This window comes from Musca domestica, unplaced genomic scaffold, assembly GCF_030504385.1.
Source record: "Musca domestica strain aabys unplaced genomic scaffold, Musca_domestica.polishedcontigs.V.1.1 2, whole genome shotgun sequence".
Lineage (NCBI taxonomy): Eukaryota > Metazoa > Arthropoda > Insecta > Diptera > Muscidae > Musca > Musca domestica.
In genome coordinates this window covers 34023308-34044731 of record NW_026712249.1, presented here as the reverse complement: position 1 = coordinate 34044731, position 21424 = coordinate 34023308, and the positions used below count along the sequence as shown (strand labels likewise).

The following is a 21424-nucleotide window of genomic DNA, read 5'->3' as shown; positions in this document are numbered from 1 at the left end:
TGTAACCATTCTTGGGTGGCGCGTGCTGAGTGCGATGGTGCTGAGTCCTGTTGGAATGTCCAAGGTCTGCGGCCAAAATGTTTGCGTGCCCAAGGCTTTAACACACCCTCCAGAATATTTTCGTGATAATATTTGGCATTTATTCTTATGCCACGGTCGAATAATACGAGGGGAGAGCGACCATCGGCTGTTATGGCGGCTCACACCATCACCATGGCTGGCGCTTGAGTTCTGGTGGCCAACCGAAGGTGCACATTTTTAGCTGACCTCTTTGGCAAGTAAACACGATCATTTTGTTTGTTTACAAACTGCTGAACAACGAATGTTTTCTCATCGGAGAAAACCAAAGTCGGCAGTTCACCTCCTTGGGCCAAGCGAAGCAGCTCTTTGCCTCTTTTGAGTCTATTTTCTTTCTGTAGCGGTGTAAGTTCTTGCACTTTTTGGAATTTCAATGGCTTAACCCCGAGCACATTTTTCAATATTTGCCGAATGGAATATTGCGATATTTTCAGCTCACGAGCCATTTTTCGGCCACTGCGACGCGGGTTTCGATCTAGTCGCTTTTTTACTTTTCGAACCATTTCTGCTGATGTTGCTGTTTTCTTCCGTCCACTTCCTTGACGTTGGGCTACGCTACCAGTATCATGGTAACGAGCGATGGTACGAGACACAAACGATTTATCACATTTAAATGCTGGAGGTTTCTAACGAACTATATTTGGCTTTACATTTAGAATCACACTATCATGCTTGAATTCCATCACGAATAACTTATTTTTCTGGAAAATTCTCACCAAAATGGTTTTATACACTAATGAACAATATAATGAGCTGTCACTGGAATAATTTTAACTGCTGTCGGGCCAGTGGCGTGGAAATGACAGCATTCTTAAGTAAGTTGCAGTTTTTTACTCACCCTGTATCTTCGTGGAGTTTTAAAAAAATATTTCAAAGAAATTTTTTAATATTTCAAAGACTATCTTTGGCGATTTTTAAAGAATTTCTCAAAGATCATTTTCAGCTTCATAAGCGTCGATTTTTTAATGAATTTTTCAAAGACCATTGTCAGCTTTATAATCGCGGTTTTTGAAGGATATTTAAAGAATTTCAGATTCATCTAGAATGGATATGGTGGATTTTTAAAGATTTTTGAAACTACTATCTTGGTGGATTTTAAAAGAATTTGTTAAGGATCATCTTCAGCTAAATAATTGTGGATTTTTCAAAGACTATCTTCAGCTTTATAACAGGATATGTTTAAGGGCCATCTTCAGCTTCATAAACGTGGGTATTTAAATAATTTTTAAACAACCATATTTGGCTAAATAATCGTAGGTTTTTAAAGAATTTCTCAAACACCATCTTCAGCTTTGTAATCGTGTATTTTCAAAGACCATCTTCAGCTTTTTAATCGTGGCTCTTTATCAAATTCATAATCGTGGATTTTTAAAAACCATCTTCAGCTTCCAAATTGTGGATTTTTAAAGATTTTTTCAAAGACCATCTAAAGCCTCTTATTCTGAATTTTTAAAGATTTTTTTCAAATACCATCTTTACCCTTATTATTGGGGATTTTTCAAGATTTTTTTAAAGACTATTTTAGCCTCATATGTGTGGATTTTTGAAGATTACTTCAGGGACCATCTTCAGTTTTATAATCATGAATTTCTGTGGAAAGATGTTCAACATGTAGGGGCATCTTAAATTCGATGTGACTGAATTTAACGTCTTTTCTTCTAGATTTTGTTATTGTATTTTTCTCCTCCCTCCCAATGTATCTTTTTACCATACCAAAAACATTGCATACCTTTGCAGATTATAGATTTTTAATTAATTTCATTTGATTGGAGTTTTCCGCATATGCGATAAATAAGAATGAATGCACTGCATCTGCAGTTGTTATTCTGATGCTTGGTTTTTTTGCAAGAAAAAAGTTTTTCTTTTTCAAATTCAAGGATTTCAGTGCGCCATTTTTCAATGAAACTGAAATGTTTTTTTTTTTTATAATGGATGACGATAACGTAGAACTCATGTAAAATATACATTCTTAATGCATTTAAGTTGAATACAGAGGTTTGTTTTTTCCATTGAATGTAAAATAATAAAATATTGAAATTCGAATGAACTTACCTCTCCCTTTTCGGTATCCGGCATGCCATTCGAAGTATAGAATTGAACTCCTGGCTGATTGCTGGCAATTTCAAGCCATCTACCATTGGGCGGATAAAGGGCTCTGCGGCAAATATAACATAAATATTAAGGAGAAATATTGGAAATTATAATTAAGAACAATTGCAATATATATGTAAAATAAAAAATATTATTTTAATGATAATATCGGAATCAATTCGAATTCAGAAAATTTAAAGTCATTTTAAAATGAACTTAAAATGAATTATTTTTGATATTTTTCAATGAATATTTGAAATTAAAATTTAAATATTTAAGAAATGAAAATTATATCCAAAATATGTAATTTCAATTTCCAACTCACTTGGCAATAACATTAATACGATTTCCATCGTAATTTCCGTCGGCACAATAGTTGTCATCGTATCCACTGATGGGGCTGGGCAATAGACTCTTAATACCCTCACCCATATTCTTCATCTTCCTCAGATCGTAGACAGTTCCCTCGACTGGGGTAAAATTACCAGTGGGTATTGAATCACCATCCGTTTCGGTAATTTTATCGGCATTAATCATTACTTCATGCCCATAGATGGCCTGCTTCCCAGCTGCCTGCAAAGACATAAAATTCAATTAAATTATCTCTTGTGTTTTTGTTTTTTGCTCGCCGCATCTCCAACTTTGTATTTCAAATTTCATAATAAGGAAGGAGTAGAATCTGTTTTTATTTGACAGGTGTCATTTTTGTAACACTCATTTTGTCGCCAATTAATGACTCCAGATTATGTTGCGGTATTGATTTACGTGGGTATTACTTCTTTTTTGTTGTTAGACACGTGTCTTTTGCCACAATTGCGGTTGTGAGGACAGTGAAAGATGGTGACGTAGTTGCTTGTCTGGGCTTTGTTTCTTTGTGAAGCATTTCAATTCGTAATAACTTTTTGTTGTGAATGGGTGATTTGAGTGATGAAATATTTAACCCTTTAAAAATAAATCCAATATTTTTATCAGAAAAAAATATGTTTCTGTCTCTTATGGTGTATCTTATTTCATGTTTCTTTCAGTAGAAGTAATACAAGCATCTATACGTGTCCTACTTGGGATCCTCAATAAACTGGTTAACAATATATATGTATTTGAAGCTCTAAAAGGAATGCCCTTACGAATGGGCAGAGTCGATGCATTTATACGCCATAAGACAACATTTTCCACAAATAGAAAGTTATTTTTTAACTAAATTTATATTTTAATAATCTGCTTTAAATAATTTTAAATTTTTATATCCTCCAGCATATGTAGTATGAAGGGTATATTAAAAATACGTAATAATTTTAGACATAAGTATAGATATTCTTGATCAGTGTAAAATTCCAAGACGATTTAGCCATGTCCATCCATCCGTCTGTTGTAATCACATCAAGTCAAAGATGGGAAGCTAACATTTTGCACAGAGCAGTCTTTTGTCTGCAGGCAGGTCAAGTTCGAATATGGGCAACATCGCTCCACGATATCGTATAGCCCCATACAACGGTACCCGACGATATTCGGTATTTTGATGATTGTAACCAAATATTTCAAAATCCAAAAAAGGAGTTCCTTCTTAGTTCTTTACCCAATGGAAGGGAAATGTCTATATTGGTTCACGAAATCGAATCGGACATTATTCACCGGATTTGATTAAAAATTCGTATCTAGAATTCATAATGGGTACAACAGCTTGTGGCTAAAAATTTTCTATGCAAGTCCAGGTCTTCGTATAGCCCCGATATAACGGTACCTATCAATATTCCGTATTTTGATTATTTTAGCCACATTATTCTCCGGATTTTTTTGTTTTTAAATATTGTAATGGCTTATGACAAAAGTTGCCTTTGCAGGTCCATGCCTTCGTAGTGACCACAATATAACGGCTATATTCGGTATTTTTAAAATTTTAACAGATTTTTTAACGAATTTTATTTTTTTGAAAATTTCCAAATTCATTCCAAATGGTGGAGTGTATTAAAAATTCGGCCCGGCCGAACTTACTGATTTTTACTTGTTTATTTTGAAAATACCTTGTAAAAGTATTTCAATGACCATAGAACGTTCTAAAATCGAGAATTTTAAATATTTCTTATGGATCATAATCTTTAATTTCTCAAGCACCGTTCTCTGCTTCAAAGTCGTAGTTTTTTAAAAAAGCCACTTTCAGCTTTATTATTTTTGAATTTTTTAAGACAATCCTCAGCTTCATAATCGTGGATTTTTAAAGAATTTTTCAAAGACCATCTTCAGCTTCATAATCGTGGATTTTTAAAGAATTTTTCAAAGACCATCTTCATAATAGTCAACTTTTGAAGAATTTTTCAGCTTCATAATCGTGGATTTTTCAAGAATTTTTCAAATAACATCTTCAGCTTCATAATCGTAGATTTTTAAAGAATTTTTCGAAGACCATCTTCAGTTTCATAATCGTGGATTTTTAAAGAATTTTTCGAAGACCATCTTCAGCTTCATAATCGTGGATTTTTAAAGAATTTTTCGAAGACCATCTTCAGCTTCATAATCGTGAATTTTTAAAGAATTTTTCGAAGACCATCTTCAGCTTCAGAATCGTGGATTTTTAAAGAATTTTTCGAAGACCATCTTCAGCTTCATAATCGTGGATTTTTAAAGAATTTTTCGAAGACCATCTTCAGCTTCATAATCGTGGATTTTTAAAGAATTTTTCGGAGATCATCTTTATAATCGTATATATTACTAGACACAATGCAAACTACTAATTTGTTTTTTTCCTTAAATTATTCAATCTATAATTTAAATTTACCCATTATTTATAATTTTTCATGGAATCTACAACTCAAACTTTCATTTTTATTTCTCACTGTTTCTTTAACTACATTGAAATGCCATTGATTTTATTAGGGGATTAAAAATTTCTAAGGGCATTGTCATCATTAATTAAATTATGTCACAGTGATGTCATAAAAGGATTTATTTCGCATATTCCATTCATATTTAATATCATTAATAATGAGGGAAGGGATACAATTCTAATTCTACATTTAGATTTAGGGGTTGATTAATCGTTTAGATTTCCGTTTAATTGAGAATAACATGAAATTGGCCAAATGTTTGGTTAATTTATGGGGTTAATTTTTTTTAAACAGGATTTTAGTTACTAACATATGAATTTTAAGAATATCATTGCTTATTTTCTAATAATTACACAGAGAAAACATTTTGACTGCTTTTAGAGCTATTTTGGGGATTTCCAAAAAAAATCAAAAAAAAAAAAAAAATTTTATTCTAAAATTATCTTCAAACCGGTAATGAAGCTCTTAGGTTGGGCCTGACGAAAAATGTGCGGAATCTCATCAAAATGCCCAAAATATAGCAATCGAAATGACAAAAAAAAACAACAACAACTAACTAAGGCTGTAAGTTCGGCCGGGCCGTTCTTTGAATACCCTCCACCATTTGCAACGAATTTGGCAATTTTCAAAAAAAAAGAAATAAATAAATAAAATAAAATGATATGAAATCCGTTAAAAATTCTGTTAAAATCTAGAAATACCCAATGTAGCCGTTATATTACGGTCTATATGACGACGTGGACCTGCTTAGGCAAATTTTGTTATAAGCCATTACGATATTCAAATGCGAAACTTTTTTAAAAAAAACAGTGAATAATTTAGCTAAAATCACCTATATACCGAATATCGTGAGGTACCATTATATAGGGGCTACACGAAGACAGACAAATTTCTATCATAGGCTGTAGTATCCATAACGAAATTCGAATAGCAAATATGAAACAATTCTGGTGAATAATGTCGCTAAAATCATCAAAATACCGAATATCGGAAGGTGTCGTTATATGGGGACTATAGGAAGACGTGGACCTGAACGTACAATTTTCTGTCATAGGCTGTAGTATCCATTACGAACTTCAAATACCAAATTTTGAACAATTCCGATTAATAATGTCGCTAAAATCATCAAAATACCAAATAATAAAATCCGAACGACAATATCGGGAGATACCGTTATATGGGTAAATATTGTCGCTATTCCGGTAAATATTGTCGCTAAAATCATCGAAATACCGAATATCGGGAGGTACCGTTATATGGGGGCTATATGAAAACGTGGACCTACATGGCCCATTTACGAATTTAACCTGCCTACTGTAAAAATAATAAATAAACAAAATTTTAGCCTTGTATCTCAATTCGTTCGACATAGAATTTTATGCTGATCAAGAATATGTATACTTTGTTGGGTCTAAAATGTATATATCGAGGTGTTACAAACGGAATGACAAACTTAATATACCCTCTATACTTAATATACCCTCCATACTCCTCCATGGTGGAGGGTATAAAAATACATCTCGGGTTGATGCTCTATTGGTGCTTCATGCTATAAGAGATCCATATCTTAGCAGATATTGCCATTAATTCCAGTATGCAAAAGTGGATGGGATATAGAATTATTGGGATACCCAAACATGATCCTCCCAAGTTGTCATTGTCATGGATTCTCAGTTTAATACGACTCTAGATGCTTTCCCATGTTCGATCTTCCAAAATATCCAAATATATACCAATTTTGTTGTTCCCTTTTCTTCTCTTCTCTTCCCATGCCATAAACATATCATTGAATGAGCATCAAGAAAACTGTATCTGATTCAAAATGTCTTAATACAATTTGAATAAATTCCTATGGCGTTATAAAACTGACATTTTCAATTTCAACGATCTACACCATGCCATGATGTGCCTTTCCAAGGAGAGCTACATTTCTTCCACCTAAGTGCACTGGGTTCGAACATGTTCGGATTGCTGGTGACATGCCGGTCATAAATCTTAGTCTCATGGAGAATGCTGTTGTTGTTTTTTTGTTCCCATACCACCTTATGCGGAAAAATTCTTCGACATATTCTGTATTCGGCCGACAGGTGTACAGGTTTTGCCCTTTTTGCGATAACATCCTAACATCTACTTCCGACAATTTCAATTTCATTTGAATTCCCTGCCATTTCCTATTTGCACAGATTTTTATCGTGTTCCGTTGCAATCTAATCCTCAACTCAATCATGGCAAAACTATTGCAGGACAGAGAGAGAGATTCTAACATATGTGCTCAATGGCCAAGCAGGCAGGCAGGCAGTCAGCCAGCCAGCTAAGCATCCTTTCATTCCTTCACTGTCCTTTGCATGTCATTTTCTGGGAGCCGGAAAAAATATGCCTTAATCTGAAAACGTAATGCGAATGCCATCCAAGCATCCATCCATCGATTTGTACTTACATGTCCGGCCAAATTGAAATAGCAATGATTTGTCATATTGACAGCCGTTGTTTTGGTCGTCTTTGCCCGCATCAGCAGATGCAGACAATTGTCCTCGGTCAATGAGATTTTGACTGTTGCGGTTACTTCGCCCGGATATCCTTCATGGCCATCCGGTGAACAATGCTGAAGTGTTACACCGTCTTGATGCTGGGCCACCACTTGCCAGTGGACTTTGTCGAAGCCAATAAAGCCGCCGTGCAATTGGTGTTTGTTGTTCATGTTACGAGAAACCTGTATCTCTTGACCATTCAATGGGAAACGGCCATGGCCGACACGGTTACACACACGGCCAATGGTAGCACCAAAATATGGATTTGTTGACGTTTGATAACCTGGAAATGGGAGAAGAGTGGAGAATATTTCAAAAAAGCAATTCAGAGGAAATGATTGGAAGCAATGCGAAAACAAGATGCATGCATATGGGCAATATGAATGATTTGTTGTTGGCCAGGCGGAAAACTTCGCCATTCAATCTACGTGAATTGGCTGCAGTTTATTCGGTTACATTTTCAGTTTTTCAAGAAAATTTTCTGAGAAATTCAGGAAAGTTAAATACCAGTGAGTTGCTCTTTAGGCAAATGGTAACATCAGCTAGATCTATTAAAGCATCACAATTGCCAGAGCATGGGGTCGTCTTTTGAAAAAAGGTTTTTCGGTATTCTATACGAAGTCTTTCCGGCCTTCTATACGAAGTCTTTCCGGCCTTCTATACGAAGTCCTTCCGGCCTTCTATACGAAGTCCTTCCGGCCTTCTATACGTAGTCCTTCCGGTCTTCTATACGAAGTCCTTCCGGTCTTCTATACGAAGTCCTTCCGGTCTTCTATACGAAGTCCTTCCGGTCTTCTATACAAAGTCCTTCCGGTCTTCTATACGAAGTCCTTCCGGTCTTCTATGCAATGTCCTTCCGGTCTTCTATACAAAGTCCTTTCGGTCTTCTATACAACGTCCTTCCGGTCTTCTATACGAAGTCCTTATCGATCTTCTATAAGAAGTCCTTCCGGTCTTCTATACGAAGTCCTTCCGGTCTTCTATACGAAGTCCTTCCGTTCTTCTATACGAAGTCTTTTCGGTCTTCTATACGAAGTCCTTCCGGTCTTTTATACAAAGTCCTTCCGGTCTTCTATACGAAGTCCTTCCGGTCTTCTATACGAAGTCCTTCCGGTCTTCTATACGAAGTCCTTCCGGTCTTCTATACGAAGTCCTTCCGGTCTTCTATACAAAGTCCTTCCGGTCTTCTATACGAAGTCCTTCCGGTCTTCTATGCAATGTCCTTCCGGTCTTCTATACAAAGTCCTTTCGGTCTTCTATACAACGTCCTTCCGGTCTTCTATACGAAGTCCTTTTCGATCTTCTATAAGAAGTCCTTCCGGTCTTCTATACGAAGTCCTTCCGTTCTTCTATACGAAGTCTTTTCGGTCTTCTATACGAAGTCCTTCCGGTCTTCTATACAAAGTCCTTTCGGTCTTCTATACAACGTCCTTCCGGTCTTCTATACGAAGTCCTTTTCGATCTTCTATAAGAAGTCCTTCCGGTCTTCTATACGAAGTCCTTCCGGTCTTCTATACAAAGTCCTTTCGGTCTTCTATACAACGTCCTTCCGGTCTTCTATACGAAGTCCTTTTCGATCTTCTATAAGAAGTCCTTCCGGTCTTCTATACGAAGTCCTTCCGGTCTTCTATACGAAGTCCTTCCGGTCTTCTATACGAAGTCCTTTCGTTTTTATATGCCAAGTCCTTTCGGTCTTATGTACGAAGACCTTCTTTAAAGCTTCTCGGAGAAAAACCTCTCGTCTCCTCTGAGACCTTCAGCTCTTTTCCGAGAAGACCTTCTCATCTTCTCTGAGAAACTTTTCTAGGGAAAGACCTTCAGATCTTTTAGGAGAAGATCTTCAGCTCCTCTTCTAGGAGAAGATCTGCAGCTCCTCTTCTAGGAGAAGACCTTCAGCTCTTCTAGGAGAAGACCTTCTGCTCTTCTAGGAGAAGACCTTCAGCTCTTCTAGGAGAAGACCTTCTCATCTTCTCTGAGAAACATTTTCTAGGGAAAGACCTTCAGCTCTTTTAGGAGAAGACCTTCAGCTCTTCTGTTAGAAAACCTTTAGCTCTTCCGGGAGAAGATTTTCAGCTTTTCCGGGAGAAGATCTTCAGCTCTTCTGTAAGAAGACCTTCAGCTCTTCTGTGAGAAGACCTTCAGCTCTTCTGTGAGAAGACCTTCAGCTCTTCTGTGAGAAGACCTTCAGCTCTTCCGGGAGAAGACCTTCATCTCTTCTGGGAGAAGACCTTCAGCTCTTTTAGGAGAAGACCTTCAGCTCTTTTAGGAGAAGACCTTCAGCTCTTCTAGGAGAAGACCTTCAGCTCTTTTAGGAGAAGAACTTCATCTCTTCTAGGAGAAGACCTTCAGCTCTTCTTGGAGAAGACCTTCAGCTCTTCTAGGAGAAGACCTTCAGCTCTTATAGGAGAAGACCTTTAGCTCTTCTAGGTGGAGACCTTTAGTTCTTCTAGGAAAAGACCTTTAGCTCTTCTAGGAGAAGACCTTTAGCTTTTCTGGGCGAAAACCTTTAGCTCTTCGTTTAAAGATCTTTAGCTCCTCTATGAGAAGACTTTCTGCGTCTCTCTGAGCAGACTTTTTTTATAACTTCAATTAGCACCTTTCTTGGGTGATTTTTCTTAGGGAGCTCATAAATGTTTTGCCTCAACGTTGTTATATGTTTTGCTTTTATGTCTAACGTGTTCAATTATTATGACAGCAGCATTTTAAACATTACCCGCTTTTCATTTCTGAAATTAAGCCTATATGATGGTATGGGAGCTTGTGTGTGTGTGCACTCATTTCGCTCTACATTTAAAACCGGCACCCACGACATCTGACTACAAGGAAATCTTAGAAATTTGGCATTCACTGCAAAGCAATGTTAGTCTGTTATTTTTCGTCGACGAAAAAAGTTTTGTTACCCAAAATGGGGAACGAACTCATTCCAACATCAGCGTTTTGCTCGTTTACAAATCATTTCTCGTGCAAGGATTTTCATGGAGGCGAGGCGGAGGGTTGCGGTCGTTACTGTCGCTGCTGCAACTCTGTTGAAATTGCCGCCGGGGGTAATGTTGCAAATCTCCAGAAGGCAACAAAACAAGTGGTTCGCAACAAAAACCTTCCCCCTTCCGCTGACCAGTGCTTACAAAATGAAAGAATGTTGGATGTGGTTTGGTGTTGGGTGGTGTTCGTGTTCGGGTTGGGAATGCCGAGAACCACGGGCTCTTGTTTTTTGTTTGTCTCACACCATTACAACGGAAGTGGTCATTGTAAAACTTGACGATGACGATGTGAACGACAATATGATGGCGATGATGACGTTCACCATGTCGTCATCGTTTGTTGTTGGTTGGCTGGGTGACTGGCTGGTTGACTGTCTAAGTGGGTGAGAGTTTAATGAAAAGAGCAAGAGAATATGTTCGAATGAATGTGTGTTTGAGTTGCTGGGATTGGGTTGTTGTTGCTGCTGCACAAAATCAAAACGGTAGCAAAATCAACACCAACGGCCACGGCAACCATGACAAACAATGGTGGCTGGAAAATGAACTCGCTCTCTCTCTGTGTCATAAAAATTATTTTTACTCTTCGTGAAATTTCTTGCAACAGCCCTGATACACAAGCAAGCAATGAATTTGTTACCAACATGGAACGGAGTTGGGACAATAATTCGGGAGGTTAGATTCAATAATCCTAAATTTATGTGACCTTAAAATCAATAATATATGCCCATAGGGAATATACATTGGGAGACTGGAAGGTCTTCTCATAGGAGACCAGGCGATATAAGCCTTTGAAGGGCCTGAGAATATAATTAACCTGAAAGGTGAAAGTTTACTAAAAAACTACCGTTAATTACATCATGCTTCAAATATGTTATAAACTTAAACGTCCTTAAAAAATCATATACCAGCCATAATAAGAATACGAAATTTCAAAATGGCCCAAGAATTAAAATTTTTAAATAAAATAATTTATTAAATATATCCTGATAAATCCTTAAAAATATTTGCGCTATCCTGAATTTGCTGCCTAACCCTCTAAATGCCATCAAAGTTGAAATTTGTCACTCGTTTACCGCAAAAAAAAAAACAAGCAAACCAGCATTCCGCACTTATGTTTGCTGAAGTGTAACAGAAAAATATGCTACTTTTTTCTCTCTCCTCCTTTGGGTGGGCGGTGAGCGGAGAAGGGGCTCTATTGGCTTTGGCATGATGCAGTTTGATGTTGTGTTATTTCCTCTGTCATAACGTCTCCGCCTCCTTCATGCCATTTGGCTTTCTTACCACCACCAGACCTCAAAATACGAAAAAATAGTAGATCCACAAGTGGTAGCAAAAGCAAACAAAAAACTGCAAACGTTTAGAGGGTGGAAACAAAAATTGACTATTTGACTTTATGTTCATCGTCACCATCAGACATTTAAGATGACTGGTTGCCAACCAAGTATTTATGAAATGGTCTTTATGGTGTCAACGCTTGAACATTGGTGGTCACAGTGGTTATTTTTTGGTCTAAGCAGTATTGTTTTTAAATTCCGAGGGAGTATATAGTCTTCAAGAGGGGCACGTCGAGGTGCAGGAAAATGGTGACAAAGAATCAGGAAGATCAAGATGTTAGAGGATTTGTCTTATGATATTGAGAGGCAAGTTAGTGAAGAAAGGTGTTGTTCGACAACAGCTCACTCGAACGCCAGAACACCTCGACCATGTGCTTAGTGATCTCAACAATATAGTGTTAAAAAACCAGATCGATCTAGAAGATAGTTAATACAGGGTGAGATGAAAAATCTGCAACCAACTTCAGACTGCTGTCATTTCTAAGCCACTCCTCCAACAGCTCTTAAAATTATTCCAGTGACAGCTCATTGTACATATTCGACGGACCCATGACGGCCCAATGACCGTTTTCGCACTAACGCCGCACCAAACTGTGACTTTTATGTCATGAAGAGGCACTTCTTGAATCTCCTGAGGATTTTCAGTGGCGTAAAAACGGCAATTTTGCTTATTTACGGTCCCATTCAATGTGAAATGGGCTTCATCGGACATGATAATTTTGTTCCAAAATCGCTCGTCATCTTCGGCGATATTCTCGGTCGATCGCCTTGGTCGACTTTTATATGGCCTCTTCGGATTAGAAAGAGCCTTACCAGTCGAAAATTTTTCGTATAAACGCTTAATGGTGTTCTTAGAAGGCGCACTTCTCACATTTTTTAATGTTTTAAAAGCACGTTGAGTTTTCACAATTGACTTCTTCTGTTGAATGTAAATTTCAACTATTTCAGAGCGCTCACGTGCCGTGTATTGGTTCATGGTAAAAATCTGCTTGGACTGACGTTCAAACGCGGTATGTCATTAAGTGATGTGACATCTCTTTCAAAAGTTATGGCGTTGCCAGATGGGTCCGTCGAATATGGGCAACCCTGTATTGTTTACAAGCGTACAAAACCATTTTGGTGAGAATTGTCAAAAAAAAAGTTATTCGTAATGGAAATCAAGCGTGATAGTGTGATGTCTTTATATATGGCTGGAAAACCACAAGTGACTATCGTTAGAGCACTCCAACATTTAAATGTGTGATGAATAGACTCAAAGAGATGCTTCGCTTGGCCGAAAGTGGTGAACTGCCGAATTTGGTTTTTTCCGATGAGAAAACATTCGTTGTTCAGCAGTTTGTAAACAAACAAAATGATCGTGTTTACTTGCCAAAGAGATCAGCTGAAATTTTGCACCTTCGGTTGGCCACCAGAACTCAAGCGCCGGCCATGGTGATTGTGTGGGCCGCCATAACAGCCGATGGTCGCTCTCCGCTTTTATTAATTGACTGTGGCATCAGAATAAATGCCGAATATTATCACGAAAATATTCTGGAGGGTATTTTAAAGCCTTGAGAATGCAAACATTTTGGCCGTAGACCTTGAACATTCCAACAGGACTCAGCACCATCGCACTGAGCACGCGCCACCCAAGAATCGTTACAAAATGACGTTCCTCGCTTCATTTCCAGCGACAATGGCCACCAAAATCTCAGGATACCAATTCGTTGGACTATTGTGACGGGAGTATTTTGGCAAGCAAGGTTGGCACTAAAAATACCAAAGTGTCGATCACCTCAAGCAAGCGCTTAGCCGGGAATGAGCCATAGTACCGCAGAACAACATTCGGCAGCGTGTGACGGTTTAGTTGGCCGTATTTAAAGGCCATAATTCGTGCCAAAGGTGACCAATTCGAACAAATCTAAATTATTCCAAAATTTAATGCTATTTCCGACATTTTTTACTTTCATTCAATAAAATTAAAAAAAGTAAAAATTATGGCGTTTGATTTGTTGCAGTCTTTTTTAACTCACCCTGCATTTAAAAAAAATCTTCTTTTTGTGGCTCTATTAGTCCTTGAATCAATATTCTTTCGAAAGTCATTCATGTTTGGTTCTAGAAAATAAATTTTAAGAATTTTACATTTGGTCTCCAAAAATTCTTTAAAAAATCTTAATTTTTGATTCATAAAGATCTTTTGTTTTAAATCGTGTTTGGTCCCTGAAAATAATTTACGACAGTAAACATCTTAATCCGTTTAATTTAATTTATAAAAAAATCACGATAGGCTCACTGAAAAAAAAAATCTTGTAGATCTGTTTGTTCTTCAAAACAAATTTCTTAAAATATCAACGGATTGTAGCTCGAATGTCTCTAGACATTTTTTTTAATCCAAGTTTGTAACTATTGTTAGTTGAAAATTGTTTTAGAAATCTACTTAGGCTTCTAAAGGTCTAGTTTTCTGAAAACATTGTTACATTCTTAGAAATATATATTTAAAAAAAATTATTCTTAAAAAAGTATTCTTAAATATATAACGATTAAAGCTACTTTGCTATATTTTTTATATGTTTTTAATCAATTTGCGTTTGCTTTCATAATCTGTGAAAATTTATTTATAAAAAAATCACGATTGACGCGTCCTTTTAAAAAATAAAGGTGTGTAGATCTGTTGGTCCTTAAAAAAATCAACGGATTATATTGTCTCAAGATATATTTTTTAAATCTAAGTTTATAGCAAAAATTTTTCACAAACATCCGCAATTGGTCTTTAAAAATATTTTAAAAAACCGATGTAAAGTCTTAAAAATTATTTTTGAAAAATCCACATGTGGTCCTCCAACATGTATTGCTACTTGCGAAATATTACTCAAAAGGTTCCCGATAAGGCCGTAAAATAAGTTTCTTTTTAAAAAAAAATTGATCCTTCAAAAAGTATTTCTTAAAAATCAACGATTGCAGATATTTTGTATCTTTAAAAAATCCTTCGAAATCGAATCGAAATCCTTTTAAATAAAATCTTAAAAATCCACGTTTCGTCCTTGTCCTTGGAAATAAAATCTTAAAAATCCACGTTTCGTCCTTGTCCTTGGAAATAAAATCTTAAAAATCCACGTTTCGTCCTTGTCCTTGGAAATAAAATCTTAAAAATCCACGTTTCGTCCTTGTCCTTGGAAATAAAATCTTAAAAATCCACGTTTCGTCCTTGTCCTTGGAAATAAAATCTTAAAAATCCATGTTTCGTCCTTGTCCTTGGAAATAAAATCTTAAAAATCCACGTTTCGTCCTTGTCCTTGGAAATAAAATCTTAAAAATCCACGTTTCGTCCTTGTCCTTGGAAATAAAATCTTAAAAATCCACGTTTCGTCCTTGTCCTTGGAAATAAAATCTTAAAAATCCACGTTTCGTCCTTGTCCTTGGAAATAAAATCTTAAAAATCCACGTTTCGTCCTTGTCCTTGGAAATAAAATCTTAAAAATCCACGTTTCGTCCTTGTCCTTGGAAATAAAATCTTAAAAATCCACGTTTCGTCCTTGTCCTTGGAAAAAAAGTCTTAAAAATCCACGTTTGGTCCTTGAAAATATTATGTTAAAAATCCACGTTTGGTAATTGGTAATAGTTCCACTATTGTTGGTCCTTGAAAATTTAGCATTATAGCTGTGTTGGTTCTGAAATTTCTTTATAGCTTCCTTGATTTTTGAAATTATTTTAAGAATATCCAATGTTGTTGAAGAATATTTTTTATTATTTTTAAATATTTTTTTAAAAACTAGAGCAGAAACATTTGTTTCCTCCAATCCCATGTCCACCCTTGCTGCCGCACAGCCACGTTCAGACATCAAGTGACACTTTATGTTAGCCCCCTCGAGTGTCTGAAATATTTTTTGTTGTTTCTTTCATTTTCACCCGCTGATGATATTTTTGTGACCTATGAGTTTTATCTGTTGTTACTCGATTCATGGATAGACCCCCACACCAGGGGAAGGCAGAAGGGGACACCAAAACGCCACAAATCCAAAATACTTGTAAGCGGTGTAAATTAGTGTTGCCATTTTGGCCCCAATGATGCCAGCGTCATGCCAATCGATTTGTAACTTCTGTCTCTGCAGCAGCATGTAAGCTGACCAAAAACGATTTCCAAAAAACCAAATGATGGTGGTCGGAACAAACAAATGGAAAAAATCTCAAAGCTGAAGGAAGCTACTTTGAAAGAGGAGCAAAAGTAACAAATTGATGGTCTGAAGTAGTTGTCGAAAAGATTTGTTCAAAATGATGAGTGGCGAACTTGAATGCAAGTGCGGAGCAAAAAATATTTTCCCTAAATATTTTTTCTCTTTATGGAAGATTTGTGTGTGCTGTCTTTTGGAAAAATCTTTTTGTTCAATTGTTTATGTTGCATTATTCGAGGGGTGGGGATGGGGCGAGAGGCGAGATGAGAGCAACATGCAAACAAACCACCAAAAAAAATATGAATGCAAATGGTCAAAGATTAACTTAAATTGCAGCAGTCAAAGAGAGGGAATCTGATTGCCAAAGGACAAGTTATTCGGAGATGAGACATTTTGCAGAAAGGGAAGGGAAGAAAGGGGAAAGGGTGAGGAATACACAATAAGTTTAACAACATTTACCAACCACCATGAATATCCCATTTCGAATAAGTGTTCCAGGGGTTTGTGATCTGCCCCCAAGATTAAACTCTAAAGTTTTCCCCATTGCTGATTATGTGATTGACCCTCGACAATCAAAAGTTATTTAACTATCAATGAGATTACCATCGCAAATCATGAGAAGTGAAAAAAGTGCCGGAAAATAAACGACCCCATTGCTGCTGCTCTATCCAAATTGAATGATGACAAAGTTTCGGAGCATTCCAACCATGTAAGGGCAGCAGTTTCAGTATTCATCGTAACATTGTATTATGCAAACTTTGTAATTTCTGATTAATGGTGCGGACATTTGACCATGAATAGTTTTGTTCGTTTTTTTCTTTCATGGCTCTCTTTGTCTCCTACAAAAGTTCTCTCTTCTTCCTAGGCCACTAAATAGTTTTTAAAGTGCCATTGCTGTTGGGCTGCTGGGTTATGCATGAAATAGCATTATGGTCAGTTAAAAAGTGGGTGATGCGGGACTTGCAGGAAGCCGCCACGCCGTGGTGGTAAGTTACAAAATTGCTTGGTGTTTCACTTCATTAAATGTGTCATTTTGTCCAAGGCACACAATAGTGGTATTGGCCATTAATGTTTCCATAATGAGAGTTTTGTGAGTTCTATTTCGAGTGGTTAATGGGTGAGGTTTTTTTCTTAACCAATTTCATTGTTAAGGAAGTAACATAAGAAAAAAGGAATATAAATGGAAGTTATGTTATAAAATGGTATATAGACCCAAATTATATTGATAAGTTAGATTTGAACTCAAATGAAACAGTTTCGTTGAGCCTCTATTATATACAGTAAATACCTTATGTAATTTGTGGACTAAAAATTCAATTATTGAAAGATCCTCCAACATTTCTGCATTTCGGAAGTACCCAAAGATAAAGTATAGTGCCTGGCGTTAAGAGGTAATGTAAACAAACTACCTTTTGCATTACCAGAAGTTTAACCAGTAAAGAAAGTCTTAGAGTCATTCGTGGCCGACTTTATGATAACCTATACCACTTTGCACCACTTTGTGGGAATTAATTCATACCAACTATGATTATAATTTGAAGTCCAAAGGATCTAATATATGAGAGTAATATAATCCTCTGAATCGATTTCTACTAAATTTGCCGAGACATTTGTGCCTTTTCAATTCGGGCATTTGGTACACAATTAACTCGAAAACGGATAAAGATACATATGGGAGCTATATCCAAATCTAAACCGATCTCGATAAAATTTGGCAAAGATATTTCTGAGCTATATTTGATTTATTTCCCCAAATATCGTTGTTACAGAGTGCATATTGAGGCTGAGCAGGACCAAAATAATAAATTGGATGAACATTATATATGGGAGCTATAGCTATATCTGAACCGATTTCAAACAAATTTGGCTTACTTATATCCATACTCATTTCCAATTCGTCGTCGTATTTGCAAAATTCCATATTATTTGGGATGCTATTAAACAGTGATTTGTTAAGAGCTTGATAACTTTTTTTTTTTTTAAAAAAACCCATAAAATTTGCAAAATCTCATCGGTTTTTTATTTGAAACGTTAGATTGGTCCATGACATTTACTTTTTGAAGATAATTTCATTTAAATGTTGACCGCGGCTGCGTCTTAGGTGGTCCATTCGGAAAGTCCAATTTTGGGCAACCTTTTCGAGCATTTCGGCCGGAATAGCCCGAATTTCTTCGGAAATGTTGTCTTACAAAGCTGGAATAGTTGCTGGCTTATTTCTGTAGACTTTAGACTTGACGTAGCCCCACAAAAAATAGTCTAAAGGCGTCAAATCGCATGATCTTGGTGGCCAACTTACCGGTCCATTTCTTGAGATGAATTGTTCTCCGAAGTTTTCCCTCAAAATGGCCATAGAATCGCGAGCTGTGTGGCATGTAGCGCCATCTTGTTGAAACCACATGTCAACCAAGTTCAGTTCTTCCATTTTTGGCAACAAAAAGTTTGTTAGCATCGAACGATAGCGATCGCCATTCACCGTAACGTTACGTCCAACAGCATCTTTGAAAAAATACGGTCCAATGATTCGACCAGCGTACAAACCACACCAAACAGTGCATTTTTCGGGATGCATGAGCAGTTCTTGAACGGATTCTGGTTGCTCTTCACTCTAAATGCGGCAATTTTGCTTATTTACGTAGCCATTCAACCAGAAATAAGCCTCATCGCTGAACAAAATTTGTCGATAAAAAAGCGGATTTTCTGCCAACTTTTCTAGGGCCCATTCACTGAAAATTCGACGTTGTGGCAGATCTTTCGGCTTCAGTTCTTGCACGAGCTGTATTTTATACGGTTTTACACCAAGATCTTTGCGTAAAATCTTCCATGTGGTCGAATAACACAAACCCAATTGCTGCGAACGGCGACGAATCGACATTTCACGGTCTTCAGCAACACTCTCAGAAACAGACGCAATATTCTCTTCTGTACGCATTCGTGTGGTTGGTTTAATGTCCAATAAAGTAAACTGAGTGCGAAACTTGGTCACAATCGCATTAATTGTTTGCTCACTTGATCGATTATGTAGACCATAAATCGGACGTAAAGCGCGAAACACATTTCGAACCGAACACTGATTTTGGTAATAAAATTCAATGATTTGCAAGCGTTGCTCGTTAGTAAGTCTATTCATGATGAAATGTCAAAGCATACTGAGCATCTTTCTCTTTGACACCATGTCTGAAATCCCACGTGATCTGTCAAATACTAATGCATGAAAATCCTAACCTCAAAAAAATCACCCTTTACAAGTTTGGTGCTGAATAAAAAGGAAATCGGACGAAGGTATATATGGGGGTTATATATAAATTTTGACCGATTATTTCCAATTTCAATTTTGTTTTAACCAGAACCATATAGCGACAATGACATGCGGCCAAAATGTGCCCAATCGAAAACAGGCTTATACCCTACACCTCTTTGCACGAAATTCGTTTCAGGAGATTTGGAGTCAATCTAGGCATGTCCATATTTTTGTCCCTTTTTCTACCTGTGTGCATGATAAGTCTCAAAGGAGAGTATTCGATTTCGTCCAAAGTTGGCACAATTTAATATTATTTCAAACCTTAGAACTAGTTCGGTGATAGGAATTATAGGTTTACTTCTTAAGATACCTCATCCACAGAAGGAAAGGTCTGCAAATCTCATATTCAGTTAACGGGATATTCGATATAGTTCAATATGATTATTCGCAAATTTTGCACATCCCCCAATATTTTTGTCCACGATAGAGTTAGTGTGAAAATAAAATATATCCGTCCACTCTTTCGGGCACAACCCTCACTGAACTTAAAGTTCTTGAAAAATCATTTATTTACATAGTATGAAATAATCGAGTACCCGATATAGTTCAAACTTGGTTCAAGGCAATACTTGGCGGGTAAAACACTTTGTCTAAATTAGAAGCGACGCAGTGGCCGAAAAATGGCTCGTGAGCTGAACATATCGTAATATTCCATTCCGTAAATATTGAAAAATGACCTTTGCCATTGACATTTCAAGAACTTACACCGCAACATATAGAAAATAGACTCAAAAGAGCTAAATAGTTGCTTCGCTTGGCCGAATTTGGTTTTCTCCGATGAGAAAACATTTTTACTTGCCAAAGAGGTCAGCTGAAAATGTGCACCTTCGGTTGGCCACCTGAACCCAAGCGCCGGTCATGGTAATGGTGTGGGCCGCCATAATAGCCGATGGTCGCTCTCCGCTCATACTAATCGACAGTGGCATCAGAATAAATTCCGAATATTATCGTAAAATATTCTGGAGGGTGCATTAAAGCCTTGGGTACGACAAAATTTTGGGCCGCAGACCTTAAACATTCCAACAGGACTCAGCACCATCGTATCGTATACACAAGAATGGATACAAGATGAGGTTCCTCGCTTCACTTCCAGCTCACAATGGCCACCAAAATCTCCTGATACCAATCCGTTGGACTATTGTGTCTGGAGTATTGTGAAAAGCAAGGTTGGCACTAAAAAATGTCAAAGTGTCGATCACCTCAAACAAGCGCTTCGACGGATATGGACCAAAATACCGCAGAGCAACATTCGGGTGACGGTTCATTGGCCGTTTAAAGGCCAAAGGTGCAAAAGGTGACCAATTCGAACAAATCTAAACTTATTCTAAAATTTGATGCTATTTCCGACATTTTTGCCTTCATTCAATAAAATTAAAAAAAAAAAAAAATAGAGAACAGTGTTGGCTTGTTTTTTCGGGATACCGTAGTATTTTGTTGTTGCAAAATGGTCAGGCTTTATCTCTTTATTGTTGTTTTTATAAAACAACGTTTGTTTATTAGTGGAGAACGATGGTAATGTTTACCAGGGGGTAATAAAAAAATATGGTATTTTACTTTGTTGCAGGTTTTTATCTCACCCTGTATGTGTATTATTTGTTCAAATTTCCAAATCCAGTATTTTGGCACATCCGTCCGAATTCAGCGTAGACGCAATACTCTCTTCGTCCTCTGTTATATATATATATATATATATATATATATATTTTGAGAAATCATATCTCTTATAAAATACAAAAACAAACATGACGCTCAAAAAACGCGACATCAGCAGCTCATTCTTGTTAAACTTGGCACAACCTCCGAAAAACTACGTAAAATTCGAGAAGAAATTAGCTCAAATTTCAGCGGGAGCACTCGGGAGTAAGCAAAAAAAAAACTCTATTTTTTGGTTTCGCTCGAATAAGGACGAGTATACTTTGCTCGTTGTAGAGTAAGAGGAATATTCGTTCGAACATTCGAAAACCAACATATTCTACTTTTGCATTGTCGATAATCTGTACCAACAAAGCAAATGAATGCACCGACCCCTTGCTTCTACTGTTTTAATGTTTTTCGTCTTTTTACACGATCACCACCTCTTATTTAGCTCACTGCAACATCCAAACCGGTTTGCTGTTACACATACGTTCACACAAATCAGGGTTCCC

General features: G+C 36.9%; 1 protein-coding gene across 1 annotated transcript in view; it reads right to left on the bottom strand.

Annotated features, from left to right (window-relative positions):
• The window catches only part of LOC101891318 (galactose mutarotase), a 53454-nt gene that overhangs the window by 15171 nt on the left and 16859 nt on the right, over positions 1 to 21424 (bottom strand). Inside the window, exons 3-5 of the mRNA XM_059122112.1 lie at positions 7426 to 7799; positions 2495 to 2742; positions 2131 to 2233 (exon numbers count right to left, since the gene is read on the bottom strand). Of these exons, the coding sequence (XP_058978095.1) occupies positions 2131 to 2233; positions 2495 to 2742; positions 7426 to 7799 (725 nt within the window). The remainder of the gene's footprint in view (positions 1 to 2130; positions 2234 to 2494; positions 2743 to 7425; positions 7800 to 21424) is intronic.